A 20960-nucleotide genomic window follows, 5' to 3' on the forward strand; every position below is an offset into this window, starting at 1 on the left:
GGTATCATCAGCCTTTGAAATTTGAAAAAGACAATAACCAAGTAAACTACTGGTGATTCTAGAACATGATTAAAAAAACTATGAAGTAAATAAAACTAGAGTGATGTGACTAGTCGAAAGAAATCCTTTGAAAGTTGGTCAAAAAAAGGCGTAATGTGAGTGAAACCTGAAGGACAGGGAACCAGCTTTGCAAAGATCTGCTGTTGGCATGTCCAAGCAAACGAAAGGCGCGTCCCAACGCTTCTGGAGGACATGCGCTCGGAACATGTAAGAGAAAGAAAACGTAAGCAGCATGGCTACAGTAGTCAAGGAGGAGAAGAGGTGGGTGGGAGAGGTGGACAGCGGTCACCCCAGACGGGGCTTGGTAAACCAGGGTAGTAACTCGGGGGACCCGCAGCCACTTTACGAGGTAGATGTTTTCAACCCCGCTTTTCCAGATGAGGAAGTGGAGACTCGGAGAGATGAAGTGACCAGCCCTGAGGACGGGTTAAATCTGAAAACGAATCCAGGCCTTCCCGTTCCTAAGCGGAATCCCAATGCTCCGAACTACCACACCGTAAGTGTTCCCTCAAGAGACGGACCCTGGGTCACCCGACAGGTGCACGGACCCCCTCGGGGGCAGACCACAGCCTAACCCTCACGAGCAACTCAGCAAAGTAAGATCACCGGGCCCGTTTCACAGCCGCGGAGACCGAAGCCCTCGGCGGTGTGGCGCTCCGCCACCACTGCCGCCGCCCTAACGGGAAAGGGAGGCCCAGGGTAGCGGCGGCGGCGGCCGGGGCGGCGGCTCGAACGCCCGCCCCGCCGCCGGCCAGGCCCCGCAGCCGGCCAGGCCCCGCAGCCGCACTCGCCTCACGATGCGGGCGGCCCGGCGCGCCGAGAACGGACGCACGGGTGCGACCAATGAGAGCAGGCCCCCCCGAGAGCGCGGCCAATCAGCGCGGCGCTAGGGAGGAAGAGGCGGGCGCTCGCGCCGCACGGGCTAGGCCTCGCCCGGGCCGCCCTCGCTCCTCACAGGCCCGGGCGGGGGTGGGGTTGCTTACCGAGCCCGCACCTCAGACCTGGGATGCCGCCAGGGGAAGCGAGACGCGAAGGCGAAGCCCCTGCCCCCGGGCGCTTCCCCAAACATGGGCCAATGTTGCGCTCTCGCCCGGAGGTGCGGTCCTGGCTTCCCAGCGTTCGGAAGCGCAGGGAGCGCTTCTACCCTCCCCCAGCCGGGTCCCGAGAGGCCCCGATACCAGGCCCTGCAGGCCTGCGCCTCACCTCGTGGGGACGCGGGAACGGAGAAGGGAAGCCCAGTCACAGACCGTAGCCGGCACTCTCCACTCCTACCGCCGCTCCACACCTCACATTCAAACCCCGGCAAAATGGCGCGGCAGGGAGGCTGCGGCCGGAGCGCATGCGTACAAGGGGCCGAGTAAGGGGCGGGGCCAAGGGCGCTCGGCTCCACCCACATTTCAATCACCAATCACGGCCCCGCCTTGAGGGGGCTGACGTCACTCTCGGCAATGTTCTTTGACCTCGCTAGTGGGCATCCCTCTCCGGGTTCTGAGAAGGGCACATATGCGGCGTGTGTCCGCTGAATTGTGCCCTCTTTTGATGTCAGGGCTTGAGTCAGGCATCTAGTGGGTCTTATACAACTATCGAGGGAACTGTCCAAAGTCATGGCCAAAGCATCTCCGATAGAAGAGAACTTTTCTGCCCCTCGTGGAGCTTGTTTTAAAGAGAGGAAAGGAATAAACAAGATCTTTTCAGATTTGATAAGTGCTGTGAGAAGATTGAAAAACAGTGATACGGCAGGCAGTGACGTAGATTGTCAAGGGGATGGCCAGAGGAGGCCTCTAAACAAGTGACCTGAAGTTCCACAAGAAGACAGCTGTGGATATCCCAGAGCTTTCCAGGAAGAGGGGATGCTAACAGCAAAGGCTCTGAGACAGGACCTAGCTACACTGGGGCTTAAAAAATTAAGTGGAGCATGACAGAAGGTGTTAGATCTTCAGGGCCAGATGATGTAGGCCTATATTGCATGGAACGTACTTACACTAAAAAAAAAAAAAAAAAAAAAACACAACCAGTGTCTATCTGAAATTCACACAGAACCAGGTGTCCAATATTTTATTTGGTGGCCCTAGCTCCATTATATTTTCTTCACAGCATTTATCACTCCTTGCAATTAATTGTCTCTTTTTTCAATTGTCCCCCGACTGCATACCTAAGGACTCTGTTCAAACAAGGGCATTCTCTTATTTACAGCTGTATCCCAGCATTTAACACAAGGTAATATTCAATAAATATTTGCTGAATGTTGAATTAAATGCTGTATATAAATAGGTGAAGTCCATTGCAAAAGGTGTACGTTATTAGAACACTGGTGGAAAAGATGTATTTCTACCCTTGCAGCAGTAGTACAAGCAATCATCTTGGTCATATTAGTCTGCTTTTCTGGACATTTTCCTCTATTACGGGTGAGAGCAACCCTGATGGCATAACAATTTTTCATCCCTGAACACCAATCAGGAAGGAAGCTGGCTGGCATCTTGTGTCTGTCTAGCATGATTACCAGGTTTTGTAGGAAGCCCCTCACTTCCCAGGTGGTGCTAATAGTAAAGAACCCACCTGCCAATGCTGGAGACTCAGGTTCAATCCCTGGGTCAGGAAGATCCCCTGGAGAAGGGCATGGCAATCCACTCCAGTATTCTTCCTGGAGAATCCCATGGTCAGAGGAGCCTCATGGGCTACAGTCCCCAGGGGTCACAAAGAGTTGGTCACAACTGAGGTGACTTAGCACGCACATAGGAAGCCCACAGGCTGTGCCCCTTTTATCATGTCTGTGGAAGTGGCTCCAGCAGAGCCATCTCCCCTTGCCCTTAGCAGCCCAAGGAACCATGCAGGTGAGGGCCATGGAAAGGCTTGTCCTCCCTCTCTACTCTCTGTGGGGCCCGGGTGACCCATGAAAAGTCCCTGGGAATTCCCATCCTGCTCGCTCACCACATGCACCCATTCTTAGGTTTGCTACAACTGCTGCTGTGTTGAAGACCAAAGAAAACAATTCAGCCATTTTCAGGAGCAAGAAGTCAGTATGCATGTAGTCTTCTTCCTTTCCAAATCCTGATAAAATAGTATATACATTATATATATACTGTATGGAAAGACTTTCTGAAAGCGGAAGACACTTACATTGGATTTGGATTCAGAAAGACATGGACACATCTGACTGTGCTTGGAAAACAAGGCTAAGTTTGGTTTTGTCTCACTTTTAAAAGTCCAGCTGAGATCCAGAAGAGTGTTGACATCTAAAGTTGAGACAGGCCTGATTGCTTCTTACCTTTTATTGATTATGTTTTTAATGTTGGCATCTTTTTTCTTTTGGTGTGCTGCATGGCATGTTGGATCTTAGTTCCCCCACCAGGGACTGTACCTGTGCCCTCTGCAGTGGAAGAGGGGAGTCAACCACTGTGCCACCAGGGAAGTCTCTCTCACTTTTTTTTTAAATGAAGGCAACTTTCTTTCTTGGGCACACAGTGGAATATTCACATGGTACAAATAGCCTTTGGTCTTTCACTAGTTAGGACACTGTTGTTTAGTCGCTAAGTCATGTCCAACTTTTGCGACCCCATGGACTGCAGTCCTCCAGGCTCCTCTGTCCATGGGATTTTCCTGACAAGAATACTGGAGTGCGTTGCCATTTCCTTCTCCAGGGGAGCTTCCTGACCCAGGGATGGAATCCGCATATCCTGTACTGCAGGTGGATTCTTTATCACTGAGGCACCAGGGAAGCCCAGGTAGGACATTCAGTTCAGTTCAGTTACTCATTCGTGTCCGACTCTTTTTGCCCCCATGGACTGCAGCACGCCAGGATTCCCTGCCCATCACCAATTCCCGGAGTTTACTCAAACTCATGTCCATTAAGTCGGTGATGTCATCCAATCATCTCATCCTCTGTCGTCCCCTTCTCCTCTTGCCTTCAATCTTTCCCAGCATCAGAGTCTTTTCCAATGAGTCAGTTCTTGACATCAGGTAGCCAAAGTATTGGAGTTTCAGCTTCAGCATCAGTCCTTCCAATGAATATTTAGGACTGATTTCCTTTAGGGTGGACTGGTTGGATCTCCTTGCAGTCCAAGGGACTCTCAAGAGTCTTCTCCAACACCACAGTTCAAAAGCATCAATTCTTTGGCACTCAGCTTTCTTTTTAGTCCAACTCTCCCATCCATACACGGCTGCTGGAAAAACCATAGCTTTGACTAGATGGACCTTTGTTGGTAAAGTAATGTCTCTGCTTTTTAATATGCTGTCTAGCTTGGTTATAACTTTTCTTCTAAGGAGCAAGGGTCTTAATTTCATGGCTGCAGTCACCATCTGCAGTGATTTTGGAGCTCAAAAAATAGTCTGTCACTGTTTTCTCACCTATTTGCCATGAAGTGATGGACCAGATGCCATGATCTTCGTTTTCTGAATGTTGAGTTTTAAGTCAACTTTTTCATTCTCCTCTTTTCACTTTCATCAATAGGCTGTTTAGTTCTTTGCTTTCTGCCATAAGGGTGGTGTCATCTGCATATCTGAGGTTATTGATATTTCTCTTGGCAATCTTGATTCAAGCTTATGCTTCCTCCAGCCCAGCATTTCTCATGATGTACTCTGTATATAAGTTAAATAAGCAGGGTGACAACATACAGCCTTGATGCACTCCTTTCCCTATTTGGAACCCGTCTGTTGTTCCGTGTCCAGTTCTAACTGTTGCTTCCTGATCTGCACACAGATTTCTCAAGAGGCAGGTCAGGTGGTCTGATATTCCCATCTTTTTAAGAATTTTCCAGAGTTTGTTGTGGTCCACACAATCAAAGGCTTTGGCATAGTCAATAAAGCAGAAGTAGATGTTTCTCTGGAACTCTCTTGCTTTTTCGATGATCCAGTGGTCATTGGGAATTTGATCTCTGATTCTTCTTCCTTGTCTAAATCCAGCTTGAACATCTGGAAGTTCACAGTTCATGTACTCTTGAAGCCTGGCTTGGAGAATTTTGAGCATTACTTCACTAGTGTGTGAGATGAGTGTAATTGTGCGGTAGTTTGAGTATTCTTTGGCATTGTCTTTCTTTGGAATGAAAACTGGACTTTTCCAGTCCTGTGGCCACGGTATGACATTAGCTGTAGGTAATTTATTGAATATTTAAGTTCTTTATGTTCTTATTTTAAAAACATTCTTTATTAATGTTCTCTGAGAGGCATATGAGCCTCCCACCGTGGTTCTGACTTTGTCATTGTTAAATGGCACTTCAGTCGGCTTCTGATTTATATTTTGAAGCTATTAGGTCAACAAAGAGTTCCTGCTGTTTCTTCTTGATGATGTCTATCATCTTATAATGTGAAATATTCCTCTTTGGCCCTTTCAAAGCTTTCCTCTTCCAATTCAATCTTGTCTGATATCAATAGTGTTGGACCTGCTTTCTTTCTGTAACAATTTCCTGGGTCTTCTCCTCCCCGTTTTATTGAGGTATAATGGACATCCTTTTCAGCATCTCTTTATTGCCAGAATTCTTTCATCCTTTTGTATATCATACTAGTTAAGAGCATGAACTTGAGCCAGACTACCCAGGTTAAGACCCCAATGCCATCTGTGTAACACTGGGTAAGTTACTTATAACTTGGTTCCCTAATCTCTAAAATAGGGGTAATAATATGATTCTTCCTCTTAGGGTGATTGTAAAGATAAAGAATGATATGTATGAAGAAATGATAAGTATGAAAAAATGATATTTATGAGGCCCATGAAAAAGCAACCGGGAAACAGTACCCGACAGTGTTAGGTGTTATGACCATTTCTTATGACCAGTGGAAGTGTATTTTTTTTCAAATATCATACCACATCCCTTGGCGTGCTGCAGTCCATGGGGTCGTGAAGAGTCCAACACGACTTGACGACTGAACAACAACAGCAACCACATCCCTTATATGTGGAATCTAAGAAGAAATGATACAAATGAGCTTACTCACAAAATAGAAGAGAGTCACAGGCTTAGAAAGTGAATTTATGGTTGCCGGGGGTAGGGAAGGGATATTAATAGTTAGGGAGTTTGGGAAGGTCATGTACCCACTGCTATATTCAAAATGGATACCATCAACAAGGACCTGTTGTATAGCACAGGGAACTCTACTAGATGGTATGTGGCAGCTTGGACGGGTGGGGGTTTGGGAAGAATGGATACATACACATGTATGGCTGAGTCCCTTCACCGTGGTTCACCTGAAACTATCACAACATTGTTAATCGGCTACACCCCGAATCAAAATAAAAAGTTTAAAGTTTGAAAAAAAAAGATGTTTTTTGATGTGGACCATTTTTAAAGTATTTATTGAATTTATTACAATATCGCTTCTGTTTTATGTGTTTTTTTTGACCGAGAAGCATGTGGGATCTTATCCCTGACCAGGGATTGAACCTGCATCCCCTGCGTTGGAAGGTGAAGTCTAACCACTGGATGCCAAGGAAGTCCCGGGAGAGTATTCGTGACGCCCTTCCATTGTCCCAGCCCTCAGTTTTTCTCAGGTGGTGCTGCTTTAGACCTGGGCAAGCCTTTGGACCCTTCCCTTGGCCCCTGTATTTTAGAGGGCTCCACACTGGCCCTCCTCCAACCACTCCCTGTCCACAGACCAAATTGGGGAGCTTCTCTGCTCACCCAGAACCTATGCCATCCCCTTTCAGATCATGTTCCAGTTGCCCAGCACCCTGGAAGTCCCCACCCCTGGGCCCTGAGTCCTTTTCCAAGATCTGTAGAAGTCTCTTGCCTGGGTCAGTTCTGAGAGCAAATGTACAGCCAATGGGAGTGCCCCAAAGCTGGAAGTGTGATGGAGGCAAATGAGTTCACAGCAGGGTTTGGATGGAGCTGAGTATCCACACGCGTTTAAAGCCCTGCGGTGCGGCCTGTGGCTTGCGGCGGAGAAGGGGTGCAGGACAAAGGCCAGTTCTCCCCGTGCCGCTCTGTTCTGGCATGGAACGCTGGGGAGCCTGGAACTGCAACTTTTGTACCGAGACTTGCAGGTATTATGAAAGTATTTATCGAGGAAGCAGGTTCAGTTAAGTTCAGTTCAGTTCATTTGCTCAGTCATATCCAACTCTTTGCAACCCCATGGACTGCAGCACACCAGGCCTCCCTGCCCACCACCAACTCCCAGAGCCTGCTCAAACTCATGTGCATCAAGTCGGTGATGCCATACAATCATCTCGTCCCCTTCTCCTGCCTTCAATCTTTCCCAGCATCAAGAAAGGAGGTTAGGATGAGTTTTACTTGAAAGCTCATACCTTGATATTTGAGTTTGAAATATTTAGACTCACTGCATGTGTGTAGTCAAAGCTATGGTTTATCCAGTAGTCATGAATAGATGTGAGAGTTGAACCATAAAGAAGGCTGAGTGCCCAAGAATTGATGCTTTTGAACTGTAGTGCTGGAGAAGACTCTGAGAATCCCTTGGAAGGCAAGAAGATAAAATCAGTCAATCCTAAAGGAAATCAACCCCGAATATTCATTGGAAGGACTGTTGCTGAAGCTGAAGGTCCAGTACTTTGGCCACCTGATGTGAAGAGCCGACTCATTGGTAAAGTAAAAGACCCTGATGCTGGAAAAGATGGAGGGCAATAGGGGACGACAGAGGATGAGATGGTTGGAGACATGAGTTTGAGTAAACTCCAGGAGATAGTGAAAGACAGGGAAGCCTGGAGTGCTGCAGTCCATGCGGTTGCAAAGAGTAGGACCCAACAGCGCCAACTGCATGAGCCCATGGTGGTTGTATTTCTGCCCCAGAGCCACCAGATGTCAGTAGTGGGCTATGCGCGCCCTCTGGAGCCAGTGCCCCAGTGAGCTATATTTATTCAGCTGCTCTCTAGCCCTGGGCTGGGAAGATCCCCTGGAGAAGGGAAAGGCTACCCACACCAGTACTCTGGCCTGGAGAATTCCATGGATTGGATAGTCCATGGGGTTGCAAAGAGTTGGACACGACTGAGCAACTTTCACTTCATTTTCCAACGCATTAAATAACCCTTCCCTTGTGTGAGATCCCTGTTCAGGGAAGGCCTGAAGGGAACATCAAGGCTGCAGGTGGAGGGAAATCTCTGCTATGCAGTGTGGCCAAAAAAAGAAAAAAAAAGGCCGGGGGTGGGATGTAGTGGAGGTGAGAGATGCAGCCAGGGGCTAGGTGGCCAAACATGAGGTGAGGTTCGTTCTTCTTTTTTCAAGAAGTTAGCTGGTGGGCTGCCGTCTACAGGGGTCTCACAGAGTCGGACAAGACTGAAGCGACTTAGCAGCAGCAGCAGCAGCTTTTGAGTTGGAATCCAGGGGGAACTAGCCATGAAGCAGTCCAGAGAAAACACATCCAGGAAGAAAAATAGCAGGAGCAAAGGCTCGGAGGCAGGAGCAAGTGTGGAACTCTAAAGAAGTCACGAATTTGTGCCTTAAAAGAAAAAAAAAAATTGAAGTATAGAGGCTTCCTTGGTGGCTCAGCAGGTAAAGAATCTGCCTGCAATGTGGGAGACCTGGGTTCCATCCCTAGGGTGGGAAGATCCCCTGGAGAAGGGAAAGGCTACCCACTCCAGTATTCTGGCCTGGAGATTTCCATGGGCTGTACAGTCCATGCAGTTGCAGAGTCGGACACGACTGAGCGACTCTCACTTTCACTTTCATAGTTGATTTACAATGTTTCAGGTGTACAGCAAAGGGATTTACGTATATATACATATTAAGATTCTTTTCCATTATAAGTGATTACAAGATATTGAATATAGTTCCCTGTGCTCTACAGTAGGTCCTTGTTGTTTTCTGTTCTATATACAGTAGTGTGTATCTGTTAATCCCAAACTCCTAAATTATCCCTTCTTCCCCTTTCCTTTCCCTTTTGATAACTCTGTTTATTACTTCACTTAGTACGATAATCTCTAGGCTCATCCATGTTGCTGCAAATGGCATTATATCATTCTTTTTAATGGCTAATATTCCTGTGTCTGTGTGTGTGTAGACCACACCTTCTTTACCCAGCTTCCCCAGTGGCTCAGTAGTAAAAGAATCCACCTGCAGGAGACACTCAGGAGACCCAGGTTCAATCCCTGGGTTGGAAGGAACTGGAAAAGGAAATGGCAACCTGCTCCAGAATTCTTGCTTGGGAAATCTCGTGGACAGAGGAGCCTGATTGGCTACAGTCCATGGGGTTTCAGAGAGTCAGACAGGACTGAGCGACTAAACAACAAACATACCGCATCTTCTTTATCCATTCAACTGCTGATAGACACTTAGGCTGCTTCCACGTCTTGGCTATTATAGACCATGCTGCTATGATCACTGGGGTGCATGTATCTTTTTGAATGAGAATTTTTGTCTTTTCTGGATATATGCCCAGGAGTGGGACTGCTGGATCGTGTGTAATTCTGTCTTTAGTTTTTTAAAGGAACCTCCATACTGTTCTCCACACCCTCTCCAGCATTTATGAACTGGTGACTTTTAAAGGTGTGTATTAAAGTGGAAAAATGAAGGCACAAACCACGAGGGCTTACTGGCCTAGCCTCGGCAACTGCTCGCTTCCTCTCATATTTTCTCTGTTAGTTGCCATTTCTTTGCTTGACTTCTGAAAGTCTGTGCTAGTCAGGAAAGGGTCTGAAGGTACAACCCTACTAAGGCAGTGTAAAAGATCTGATAACAATGGTTTCCAACTCAGGTGTTTGTAATACCCAAGCAGTTCAACTTACAAACAGGATCCTTGGAAAATAAGCTCCTGAGAGACCAGGACTGTGTTCTGTTGGATGCCCTGCTGGGCTTTCCACCTCATCCCCCGGAACGGGCACAGTGGGTAGTGTGTGTGTGCTCTGAAGACAGAGTCTGGGCCAGAGTCCCAGCTCTGCCGCGTTCCTGCTGTGCGATCTGGCCTCACTGGCCCTCCGTGTCCTCATCTAATGCTGCTACCTGCTAAGGGCAGAAAGTTCACACAACAAATCCTTCTGAACAAAAAGTTCTTCCTTCCAGCTTCTATGATCTGACCACTGGCCTCTCCTACACAGCTTTTTTCTCAGAAACCCATGGACTCTGAAGGAAATCAATACGCCATTATTTAAGCCCACATTTACTCAAGCTAAGAAGTTTATTAGAACACATGAGTATTCCCTGGACATAACTCAAGATAAATTCTTTAAGCAAATCTGAATTAGGTTAAAGGAGAGGAAGTTATAGAAGCGTCATGTGAAGATTAGGAGTCTCTAGGAAAGATGAAAATTGACTATTACATAAAATTATCCTCAAAAGCTCAATCTTCAGTTGAATACCAGATAAGGTTGGCTTGTGTCTGGAAAGAGGCATTAAAAAAAAGTACTAAAATCATTTTTTCCAGAATCCTTACAGAGTCCTCATCCCTTCTCCTCTTGCTGTTGGTATGCAACTGCATTTACTAAGCTGGATGTTCCTAAGATGTGACACAAATCACTAACCCAAGGACAATTTAGATTTCTTTTCATTTTCTTGGGCTCCAAAATCACTGCAGATGGTGATTACAGCCACGAAATTAAAAGATGCCTGCTCCTTGGAAGAAAAGCTATGACCAACCTAGACAGTGTATTAAAAAGCAGAGACATCACTTTGTTGGCAAAGGTCCGCTAGTCAAAGCTATGGTTTTTCCAGTAGTCATGTACCAATATGAGTTGCCCCATAAAGAAGGCTGAGCACTGAAGAATTGATGCTTTTGAACTGTGGTCCTGGAGAAGCCTCTTCAGAATCCCTTGGACATCAAGGCGATCAAACCAGTTAACCTTCAAGGAAATCAACCCTGAATACTCATTGGAAGGACTGATGCTGAAGCTGAAGCTCCAATACTTTGGCCACCTGATGTGAAGAGCTGACTCATTGGAAAAGACCCTGATGCTGGGAAAGATCGAAGGCGGAAGGGGATGACAGAGGATGAGATGGTTGGATGGCATCTCTGACTCAATGGACGTGAGTTTGAGCAAGCTCTGGCAGATAGGAAGGAAGGAGAGGAAGGACAGGAAGTCTGGTGTATTGCAGTCCATGGGGTCACAAGGAGTCAGACACGACTTACTGACTGAACAGCAACAAAACCTAGACAACGGGCATGTTACACGTTTGCAAAAATTCCAGGGAAGGCAACCACTCTGGTCCTCTGAAAAAGGCAATGTACTTTTGCCTAAAATGTACACCAGTCTGTTAGGTTACAAAATGCAGTATAATGCTAAAATTACCTTTCAAAGTGCTTAAATCAGTAACCTGAAATAAACCAGTGACCTAAGCACGCCCTCCACTTGGGTGAGCAAAAGAGACTTTAACGGGACGGCCAAAACAAGCTGAAAGTATCTGCCGCAGAGGGACTTTCGGGTCCTACAGTACATCCTGAAGGAGCCCTGTTACTCAGAGGAAGTCACTTTAGTTCAGGGTGTTTAAACCTTGGCACTACTGACACTACAGGCCCCACTCCTGCCCCCAACTTGCGGGTCGGAGTGGGGGGCTGTTTAGCAGCATCTCTGGCCTCTACTCACTAGATGCCAGAAGCACAGCCACCCCCACCCAAAAATGTGACAACCAAACATGTCTGCAGACATTGCCAAGTGTTGAGGGCAGAACTGAAAGCCACTGGTTGGCAGCAGGTTGAAAACCAGTGCTCTAGATAAAACTCAGGCAGTATCTGCTCTGAAGAGATAAAAGACTCTTCAGAAACCTTTTCCAAAAGAAAAGAAAGTGAAAAGTGAAAGTGAAGTTGCTCAGTCATGTCAGACTCTTTGCAACCCCCATGGACTGTAGCCTACGAGGTTCCTCCATCCATGGAATTTTCCAGGCAAGAGTACTGGAGTGGGGTGCCATTTCCTTCTCCAGGGGATCTTCCCAACCCAGGGATCGAACCCGGGTCTCCCTTATTGCAAGCAGACGCTTTGACCATCTGAGCCACCAGGGAAGCTCTTCCAAAAGAAAGGGCCGTTCTTTTGTTCTTCCCTGGAAGCACCTGAAATGTGGTACCAGAGAAAGATGTTTTATACCAATGAATTAGTAAAGATGACCATGTGTTAGTCAATTTCAGCAGTGGAATATTTTAATTACAGTCATGATTTACAATGTGAGATATTTCAGAATGGATTCTGGAGGGGAATTCCTTGGCAATTCAGGGGTTAAGACTCTGTGCTTTCACTTCTGGGTGGGTGGGTTATGCCATGAGGCGAAACCAGAAAAGAAAAATAGATTCTGCATTTGGAAGCCAGAAAGGCAAGCTTCCTAGGTTGGCTCCCTGTGTGAACCTTAGGATAGCTTCCCACTCATGCCCAGTTGGCTTCCCTGGGAGTCCTCTGCAATCTTGCCCTCAATGCCAGCAAGAGGAGATTTCTGTCTCCTCTGGGAAACTAAGCCACTGGTCAAACTAATTAATGAGATGAAATAATCTTCTCATGACCTCATAACTGGATATTTTCTTTCATGAGGAGGGGGATGAAAGGGGAATTTTACTTAAAAAAATTAAAACCCACAATTAATATTCTCCCATTAATAATTATATTAGTTAAATATAAAGGCCACATTTTACCACCAACTGATAAAGTACAAACATATATCTGCCACAAGAACAAACCCAAAACTTGATGTGCTGTGCGGTGCTTAGTCATTCAGTCATGTCTGACTCTCTGGGACCCACCAGGCTCCTCTGTCCATGGGGATTCTCCAGGCAGGAATACTGGAGTGGGGTTGCAATGCCCTCCTCCAGGAGGATCTTCTCAACTTAGGGATCCAACCCAGGTCTCCTGCATCAGAGGCAGATTCTTTACCAGTTGAGCTACCAGGGAAGCCCCACACATGATCAAGTCTGATATGCATAATGGCTTGATATACATTAATTACTACATTAAAAGCAGTTTTACTTTTTAAAACTTTATTGATTTACCACTTGATTAAAGCATGGGATATTTAACAGTATTATACATAATATTTTTACATAGAAAACTTTACATAGCATTTCATATTATATAATTCTGCTTATTCTTTCAAAAATGTGTACATCCATTGGGCAAGGAATGCTTTTCATTAAATTACGAATATTAAATGCACTTAATCATCGTGTATAGATTAAACAAAAGTAGCTATTAACTAATTTTTAGGCATTTTAAGGAGGTAAAACATACATTTGCACATAAAGAAATATTTGATGCAAATATGCAAGATAAAATTTTTTAAAAATCAGAATACTGAGAAAAACTACACTTTTGATGAGTGTCTTTTTTTGAGAGCACAGACTTTCACGTAGTCATTCTTTTAAATACTCAGCTTTGGTTTCTTTGTTTCCCAAATTACAAAGCTGCGGATCGCAAACTCCAGGACTTCGCATGAGTTTGAGCTATGCCTACTTTTAACACAAGTATTAGAACAGAATTCAGAAAATGCAGTTGAGGACCCAGTTTCTATTTAAACCAATATCCATTCGCATCATAACAACAAACATATGAATGCGATGGTTATACTAGCATTTATCAGCAGGTTCCTGTAATAACTACTCAAGTGTATAGCCATAATCACAAAAGAATGATGAGAAATTTTAGTTTTTTTAGTTTTTTTTTTTTTCATTTTGTACAAAAGTCACCTCTCAGAGGAAATGTTGTTTCCAGATATTATTAAACAATTCCCATTATGTATGTTCTTTGGTTGTACATGAGGAGTGACAGGAAAAAGGTGTATTTGACTAAAGATGCGTTATTAGAAATAAAATTTCCCATCCACCGTTTGTTGTTAAGATGCCAAAGCTGGTGATCTCTTTAAAGGACAATGAAGAAAAACAAAATTGCTCAAAGCAGCAGTATTGTAACAAACAGAAGCTTCTTCTCTAGAGACCCAGCACAAATAATCAACACTTAAAGCAACTGAGGAAGAAAGAAGGCCTTGGGAACGCGCTGCTCTCCTCCGTAACCTTGTGAGTGAACGGCCGCTGGCCCGGGGCTGTGGGGTCGCCCCTTTCCTGGCTGTCTGCGGGGCGACATGCACCACGCTCGCCGTGAGCTGGGGTAGATTTATCCACAAAAGAGAATTTAGGCTGAATGGCTTATTACTGGAGGTAAGGGATTTTCATCTGTATGTCACGGTCCACTGACAAGAAAAATAATCACCCTAAATGGTCTGACATCCAGTTTTTAAAAGGTCCATGCTGGTACAATTCAAATGCCTCACTCAGAAAATCGAATCTCTTAAAAATGCAGCTGAAAAGAAATTCAAACCTGAATGTTTCGGCAAGGAACAAAATGCACTTATACATTTCCTACGTTGTGAGCAGAGGGAGAAATGAAAGAGGAGGCAGGAATACATGGGCAGAGTCTTGCCATCCCATTCAGTGAAGAAAATGTCCCATGAGACCTTCAGAGGGGAAGCGAAGATCTCCACGCAGGGACACGGCTGGACAGAAAATGTATGAGTGGACCTGCATGCGCCCCACTTATACCCTCAGTGACAGCGTCGATGGGGACGGCCGACTTGCTGAGGCTGTGACGAACCACAGAGCCAGCGAGGGAGTCCGCGCGTGGCTTCCACGCTGCAGGGTGAGGATGTGGTCCCAGACTAGGACGTCATCTGTGCTAACGTTTTCCACTTACAGTAAAAAACACGCTCCCCATGCCCCTTCCGGTTAAGTGTCAGAGCCCCTCTTCTCTCATGGATGTAAATAACGTAAAAACCTAAACATCTCTTTTTTTCTTTGGTAGAGAAATTAAAACACTTTTGGGGGGGAGGGAATAAGTACTGCTGGCCAAAACCAAACATTTCTCAAGGCTGGTAGAACACACACACAAAAAAATGTGAGAAATCAGTCTCTTAGTAAACAAAAGCACCAGAAATCTTTCTCTATAAAGAAAAACTATCTGATTTTTTTTTAGATTAGGTTCCCAACTGACTAACTTCTAAGGCACCAGAGATGACCTCAACACAACCCAGTTTATAGGACTACAGGGCGTAGGTAGCCGTCTGCATGTTTTAATACCTCTGTACGGTTCTAATGCTGAGGGCTGCTCTTGGCGAGCAGTAAGTGAGGGCAGAGATGAAGCCTGTGTTCTTTCTCACCGACCTGAATCAAGTCAGCTTCCGAACCGACTGCTTGCAGGCCTTGGGCCGTATGCATAGACTGCCCACTCCACAAGCTGCACCACAATTCAGTTCTATGGCAGCCAAGAGTATTGCACCATCACTAACATCATAAGGACGCCAGAATCTAACCCTTCCAGAGAACTCAGCTCCTCGGCTCTAATTAACGGAAGCACTGAACATCGGCCACCTCTTGCCAAGGTCACGGTCAGCTGCGCTGGCCTCACAATGGCACAGGTCTGCTTGGATTCAACCCGCAACACGTGGCTGTGGAGGCTCATAGCAGCCCCCTCCTCACGCAGAGTGCCCAGCACCCTCCCCCATCTCTCTCTCTTTTGAGGGCTGGCCAATGCTGGGGACTGTGCCAAGCAGAGATACTAACTGTGGGTATACTCACTATTCCGAGGTAAAAATAAAAGGTTTACTCAAATATAAATTAACTCTCTTAAATTACTACTTCATTTTTGTTACTACTCCATATATTAGATGGACAATGTATTCTGGAAATTTTAATACCCCCTCCATAAATACTTCAAGGAAGACTAGCCATCTTCATTCAATTGTTTCCTTTTTCCTATAGACTTTTCCTCCCCCAGTTACTAAAACAGGGAGAGCCAGAAGCACTACATTTGTTTTTTAAACCTTGCAAGCTCTTAATTTTAACTTTATTACTAAGCTCTGCTTTCAGTCAAATCCTCAGTAATATCTTTTTTTAAAAAAATGCTTTAAAAATCACCCAGACATTAACAAAACAGGGGGGAAAAAGAACAAAGAACACTTTTTTCCCTGTACCTTTCCCCAAACTAACATAACTACAGTTGACTCACAACTGACAAAAACACTCAAACTTCTCTAGCACATTCAAACAAACAAAAACCCAGCGTATTTTAAGTGGCACTTAGCCGTTACAAGAAATTTTATTAATATACTCTCTAGTAATCACGAACCTATACAGCTATGTTCAGTATTTTCAAGGAGAGTGACTTCCTCTGACGGGAGTGAATAGCCAGTTGTGGGACTCTGTATGACAGTGACGGCGAGTGCAATGACAGGTGCCACGCAGTTCGATGGGTAATGAGGAAAGACTGACGGAAATGAGACAGACTCCCCACCTACTGTGTCAGCTGGGTACGCAGCAGTTTAAAGAAACACCACAATGCCCGAGTCCCGGGACTCTGATGGAACCATCTTTACCCAGGCCTCTCTAGCTTCAGGATATCAACTTTCTGTGGTCCGACCCTTCTCGAGATGTGCGAGGCAGCGGCATCATAGGGACAGTTCCACAGAGATACAGTGGTGCCCGCAGGGGCCAGGGCTACCAGATTGGCGACAGGCTCCCTGGGACTTGTGATGGCTCTTCTGGAATCCATATCTTATACACAACGCCTATCCTCAAGAAGAACTTCCGCAGAACGGCTCGGAGCTCAGGAATCAGGTCAAACTGCATAATTTCACACAGGTAGGGGTAGTACATGGAAGCATGTGCTTTAAACTTGAGGTGGGAGAGAAGGAGAGAGAGAAAATTAGACGTGGAACTATTTTTCTGACCCTGGTTTTCTTAAAGTATTCATCTCACCCTGGAACTTCTTGCAAATTATATTGGCACTTTTCTCCTCACTGTTGGAAAATAGGTGCAAAAAATTGCCAATTAAAACTTCTTTTAGTTATATTTAATGCCAAACACAAACTGGGAACAGCCTTACTACCAAAGTCAGTTTTCATTTCAGTAAATCAAGATTCCAGTTCTAATCTAGGCTTTCACAACCTCAACCCTCTCTTCCAACAAAGCCACAGTGAAAATCAGGTAGTTGTTTAACAGCAACCTGCCTTTCTCCACTGGGGTTCTTTGAGAGAAAAAGCCCAGTAACCTCAGAGCCCCATTGTTCATAATGAATCAGCTTCTCGCCAATGCTCCGAGAATGGTGCTGGTTATGTAACCATCCTTGGGAGAATGGGGAAAGTACTTACTTCAAAGTCTCAGTATAAAGCCAACCCAAACCCAATTCTGGTGAAGACATTATTTGTTTATACCTTTTTGTCATTTATTTTGAGTGTTTTTGTTAGAAGTAACAATAGGAGGCTTGTCCAGGCTTCCCGATGGCTTTCAGAATTCACCGTGATGAAGTAGGCTAGGGCCTCGGAGCACACACTAGAAGAACCAGTGGAGGGGGTGCATGTCAGACAGAAGAGGAAGATCACACATTTCACTGGAGTGGAGAACTCTTTCATTTTTTTTTTAGATTTTTTTATTTTGTATTGGAGTATAAGTGATTAATAATACTGTGGTATTAACAGTTTCAGGTGGACAGCAAAGGGACTCAGCCATACATATATATGTATCCATTCTCCCCCAAAGTCCCCTCCCATCCAAGCTGCCGCATAACACTGAGGAGAGGTCCCTGTGCTCTACAGCAGGTCCTTGCTGGTTATCCATTTTAAACACAGCAGAGTGTCCATGTCAATCCCCAACTCCCTAATGATCCCTCTGTCCCATCCTCCCCATCGGCGACCACAAAGAGAACTCTCTAATCTTGCAGTGAGTTTCTAACGAGCACCTGCTCTGGCTGTGCCATCTTGAGCAAATCCCTGAGCTTCAGTTTGCTCAGCTATAAAATGGGAATAAACAACTGTGCCAAACTCGAGGGGCTGCTGCGGGATGAAACTGAACAAGGACATTCAACGTAAGGCCAGTGCAGGCCGGGCCGGTGGCTCAGCCAGGCAGGGTTTGCGACATGCCCAGCACGAGAGCCTGTTACCCACAGTTAACCATGGACCCCCACTCTCTTCTCACATAACACACCACAGCTTGCTTTTAAAACAGGCTGGGTTAGAAACTTAACACTTATGTACGTCCTCCAGAGAAACTGTATGAAACTATGTAGGTAGTTCTCTTTTGGACTTGATGTTAAGTTGAAAGGAGCTGCTGCTGTCCCCTTTAATTAATGAATTCATTTTTCAGTTTATGACTTGTCATGTATTCTTTGTAAGATGACTGAAAAGGGAAAAAAAAAAAAATCACTGAAGAGAAAAAAATTCCCACAACCTCATCACTCTAAGGAATGTGTGTGCGTTCTATGTCACTTCAGTCGCGTCCAGCTCTCTGCGACCCCACTGATCGCAGCCGGCCAGGCTCCTCTGTCCGTGGGATTCTCCAGGCAAGAACGCTGGAGTGGGTGGCCATGCCCTCCTCCAGGGGATCTTCCCAACCAGGGATGGAACCTGTGTCTCCTGAATTACAGGTGGATTCTTTACCGCTGAGTCACCGGGAAGCCCACTCTAAGAGACACATGACATTATTCTGGCATATTTTCTTCCAGCTATTTTTGGTGACTTTTAAAAAGCAATGCTGAAATATTACAAGTATATATGGTTTTACTTCCTGCTTTTTTGTGGTGAAACTTGTGTTATGAGCATGTTTCCACATCAAGGAAAATTTTATTTTTTTAAATTATTTTAATTTTTTGGCCATACTGTGTGGCATACAGGATCTTAGTTCCCTGACCAGGGAGCAAATCTGAGCCCTTTGCATTGGAAGCTTGGGGTTATCTGCGCTGGACTGCCAGGGAAGTCCCAGAAAATCACTATTATTTTTTTTCCAGAAAATTATGTTTTAAACACTTCATTTACAAAATTTCATTTATTTATTTTCTGGCTGTGCCATGTGGCTTGTGAGATCTCGGCTCCCTGACCAAGGACTGAACCCAGGCCATGGCAGTGAAAGCCTACAATCCTAACCACTAGACCACCAGGGAATTCCACCAAACTTCATTTTTAAAGGCTGCCTAATATTCTATCATAGGATATACCGTAATGTACATCTTATGATATACTCTGATACACAGTTGAGCTGTTTTAAATTTTTTCTCTTTATATCTGCAATGAATGTTCTATGTGAGAATCGTGATTCCCTAACAGTGGAATTACTGAGTCAGAGAGATGGACTTCTTTAAGGCTCTTGAGATACATGTATACATATATATACACAGTTATATGTAAAATGCCCCGTGATTTCTAGGAAGACCCATGGTGCAAGAAGAGCATGTGTCTTATCACATGGTTGTCAGCTCTCCACGTTAATGTCTTCAAATCTTAAAGGAGTGAAAAGAGGCACAGACGTGGCATCTTGCTCACAGTTGCCCAAGAAACTGGGTGGCAAAGAGCTACTTCTCTGCAGAGGGCTCTCTCCATGGCATCCACTGCCTGCCCACTGCTGCATTTCTGCACAGAGTGAGTGCATCCTGGTGTCCACGTGATTCCTGCATGCTTCTCTTGGGAAGCAGGAATGGTGGGATGTTAGAGCTGACAGTGCTCTAGGGGGGCACCCAGCCAGGACTAGGGCCTGATGACTCTGAGCTCAGGGCACTTTCCCCTGCTGAGGTTTCGGTGCTTTAAGAAATGATACATGGAAGAAGCGAGGCCCTGTCCTCTTTAGGGCATTAAGAAAACTGGAATAGAAGAGTCACCCAACAAAAAGAAAAAACAAAAAGGACAACAGTTTCTCCGGCAGTCAACATAGAGGTATTTTTCTCCTATTCTTTTCAAATCACAGTACTGTTGTAAAGCATCTGGTGTATTACAGATAAGAAATCTAATCAGAAATAATTTCTTCTTACCTTAAAAGTCGCTGCTGAATTTCTTCCCAGGAATCCCTGCGGTTCTCATCGACATACATTCGAAACAGGATCCTCAAACAACAGGCCAGGCTGCTGGTTTCTTGCTTTAGAAGATTGGGTTTAGACTTGCCCTTAAAACCTAGGGATCAGATAGTCATGTAAGTTGTGCACGCTCCTAGGGTAATGCTGAGAAATCATGTGGGAACCTAACATAGTTACTTTAGGAAATATCGAACCATCTCACATAAAAAAAAAAAAAAATTATTATTTATTTGGCTGCACAGGATCTTAGTTGCAGCGTGTGGAATCTAGTTCCTTGACCAGGGATGGAACCCAGGCCCCCTGCCCTGGGAGCGCGGAGTCTTAGCCACTGGGCCACCAAGGGAGTTTTGATCTCACATTTCTGACACGGCTCAACTGTGGTCCTGAACAAAGGCAGCCCCGACGCGGCACCCTCCGTACAGGACATGCTTTGCTCCTCGACACCCCTGAACCGTTCTCCACTCAGACTCTGCTCGCCGGGGGCTGAAGCCATTCATTTCATCTTCCCAAGTGTTATGGCTCTTTAAAGTTCTAGCACGTTTCTGGAGTTGCTAGGTTTTGGGGGGCGCCCCCCCCACAAAGCATATATAAGAACACATTTTCTTAAACAAAGCAATACCAATCAGCCACTGGGATGTGTAAACCACTCTAATAAGCAAAATCTTATTACTGGCAAAGACCTAAAACACCTAGAAAGTTTAAACATAGAGAGAAAAATGACATTTTAAAATTATGGGCTAAAACAGGCATCTGGGGAAAAAATTAATGGTAAAAATACAAGAATTATATATAAAGTATCACTTTCATACAAAGTTCACAAAATGAGACTCCTACTGTCTTCACTCCTATACAAACATACGTGTGTGTCTCTGCATACACACCACTCATGTCCAGGATTTTGTATTTACATATGGAGGTGGGAGAGAAAAACCCCTAAAAGCCCCAGAAAATGTACCAGTGTGTCTGTTTCTCCTAGACTTCCACAGTTTTTATACCATCATATTTAACTTTACAATTTTAATCTAATGTAAAATTTCTTGACTTGCTAGGTTAAACTCTAAACTAATTTGTTTTTCCATCAAATACTGAGAATCTCCTGTGTGCCAGGCCATATTCCTGGTACTGGGATGAAATTTCCCTTCTTTCTCCCTCAAGCGTGAAAACACCTGTTAAGTTACTCCAGCTGTGTGTACCATACCAGGGACTTTCCAAAGGCTTTAACGGTTTA

General features: G+C 45.2%; 2 protein-coding genes across 2 annotated transcripts in view; both read right to left on the reverse strand.

Annotated features, from left to right (window-relative positions):
• The window catches only part of CSE1L (chromosome segregation 1 like), a 36253-nt gene extending 34835 nt beyond the window's left edge, over positions 1-1418 (reverse strand). Inside the window, exon 1 of the mRNA XM_040248143.1 lies at positions 1264-1418. The gene's annotated coding sequence lies outside the window, so the exon portion shown is untranslated. The remainder of the gene's footprint in view (positions 1-1263) is intronic.
• Positions 1419-12871: 11453 nt separating this feature from the next.
• ARFGEF2 (ADP ribosylation factor guanine nucleotide exchange factor 2) overlaps positions 12872-20960 on the reverse strand; it is an 82628-nt gene continuing 74539 nt past the window's right edge. The window contains exons 37-39 of the mRNA XM_040248113.1: positions 19691-19829; positions 17109-17226; positions 12872-16569 (exon numbers count right to left, since the gene is read on the reverse strand). Of these exons, the coding sequence (XP_040104047.1) occupies positions 16393-16569; positions 17109-17226; positions 19691-19829 (434 nt within the window). The 3' untranslated portion in view covers positions 12872-16392. The remainder of the gene's footprint in view (positions 16570-17108; positions 17227-19690; positions 19830-20960) is intronic.

This window comes from Oryx dammah, unplaced genomic scaffold (genome assembly GCF_014754425.2).
Source record: "Oryx dammah isolate SB20612 unplaced genomic scaffold, SCBI_Odam_1.1 HiC_scaffold_10, whole genome shotgun sequence".
NCBI classification, from domain to species: Eukaryota; Metazoa; Chordata; class Mammalia; order Artiodactyla; family Bovidae; genus Oryx; species Oryx dammah.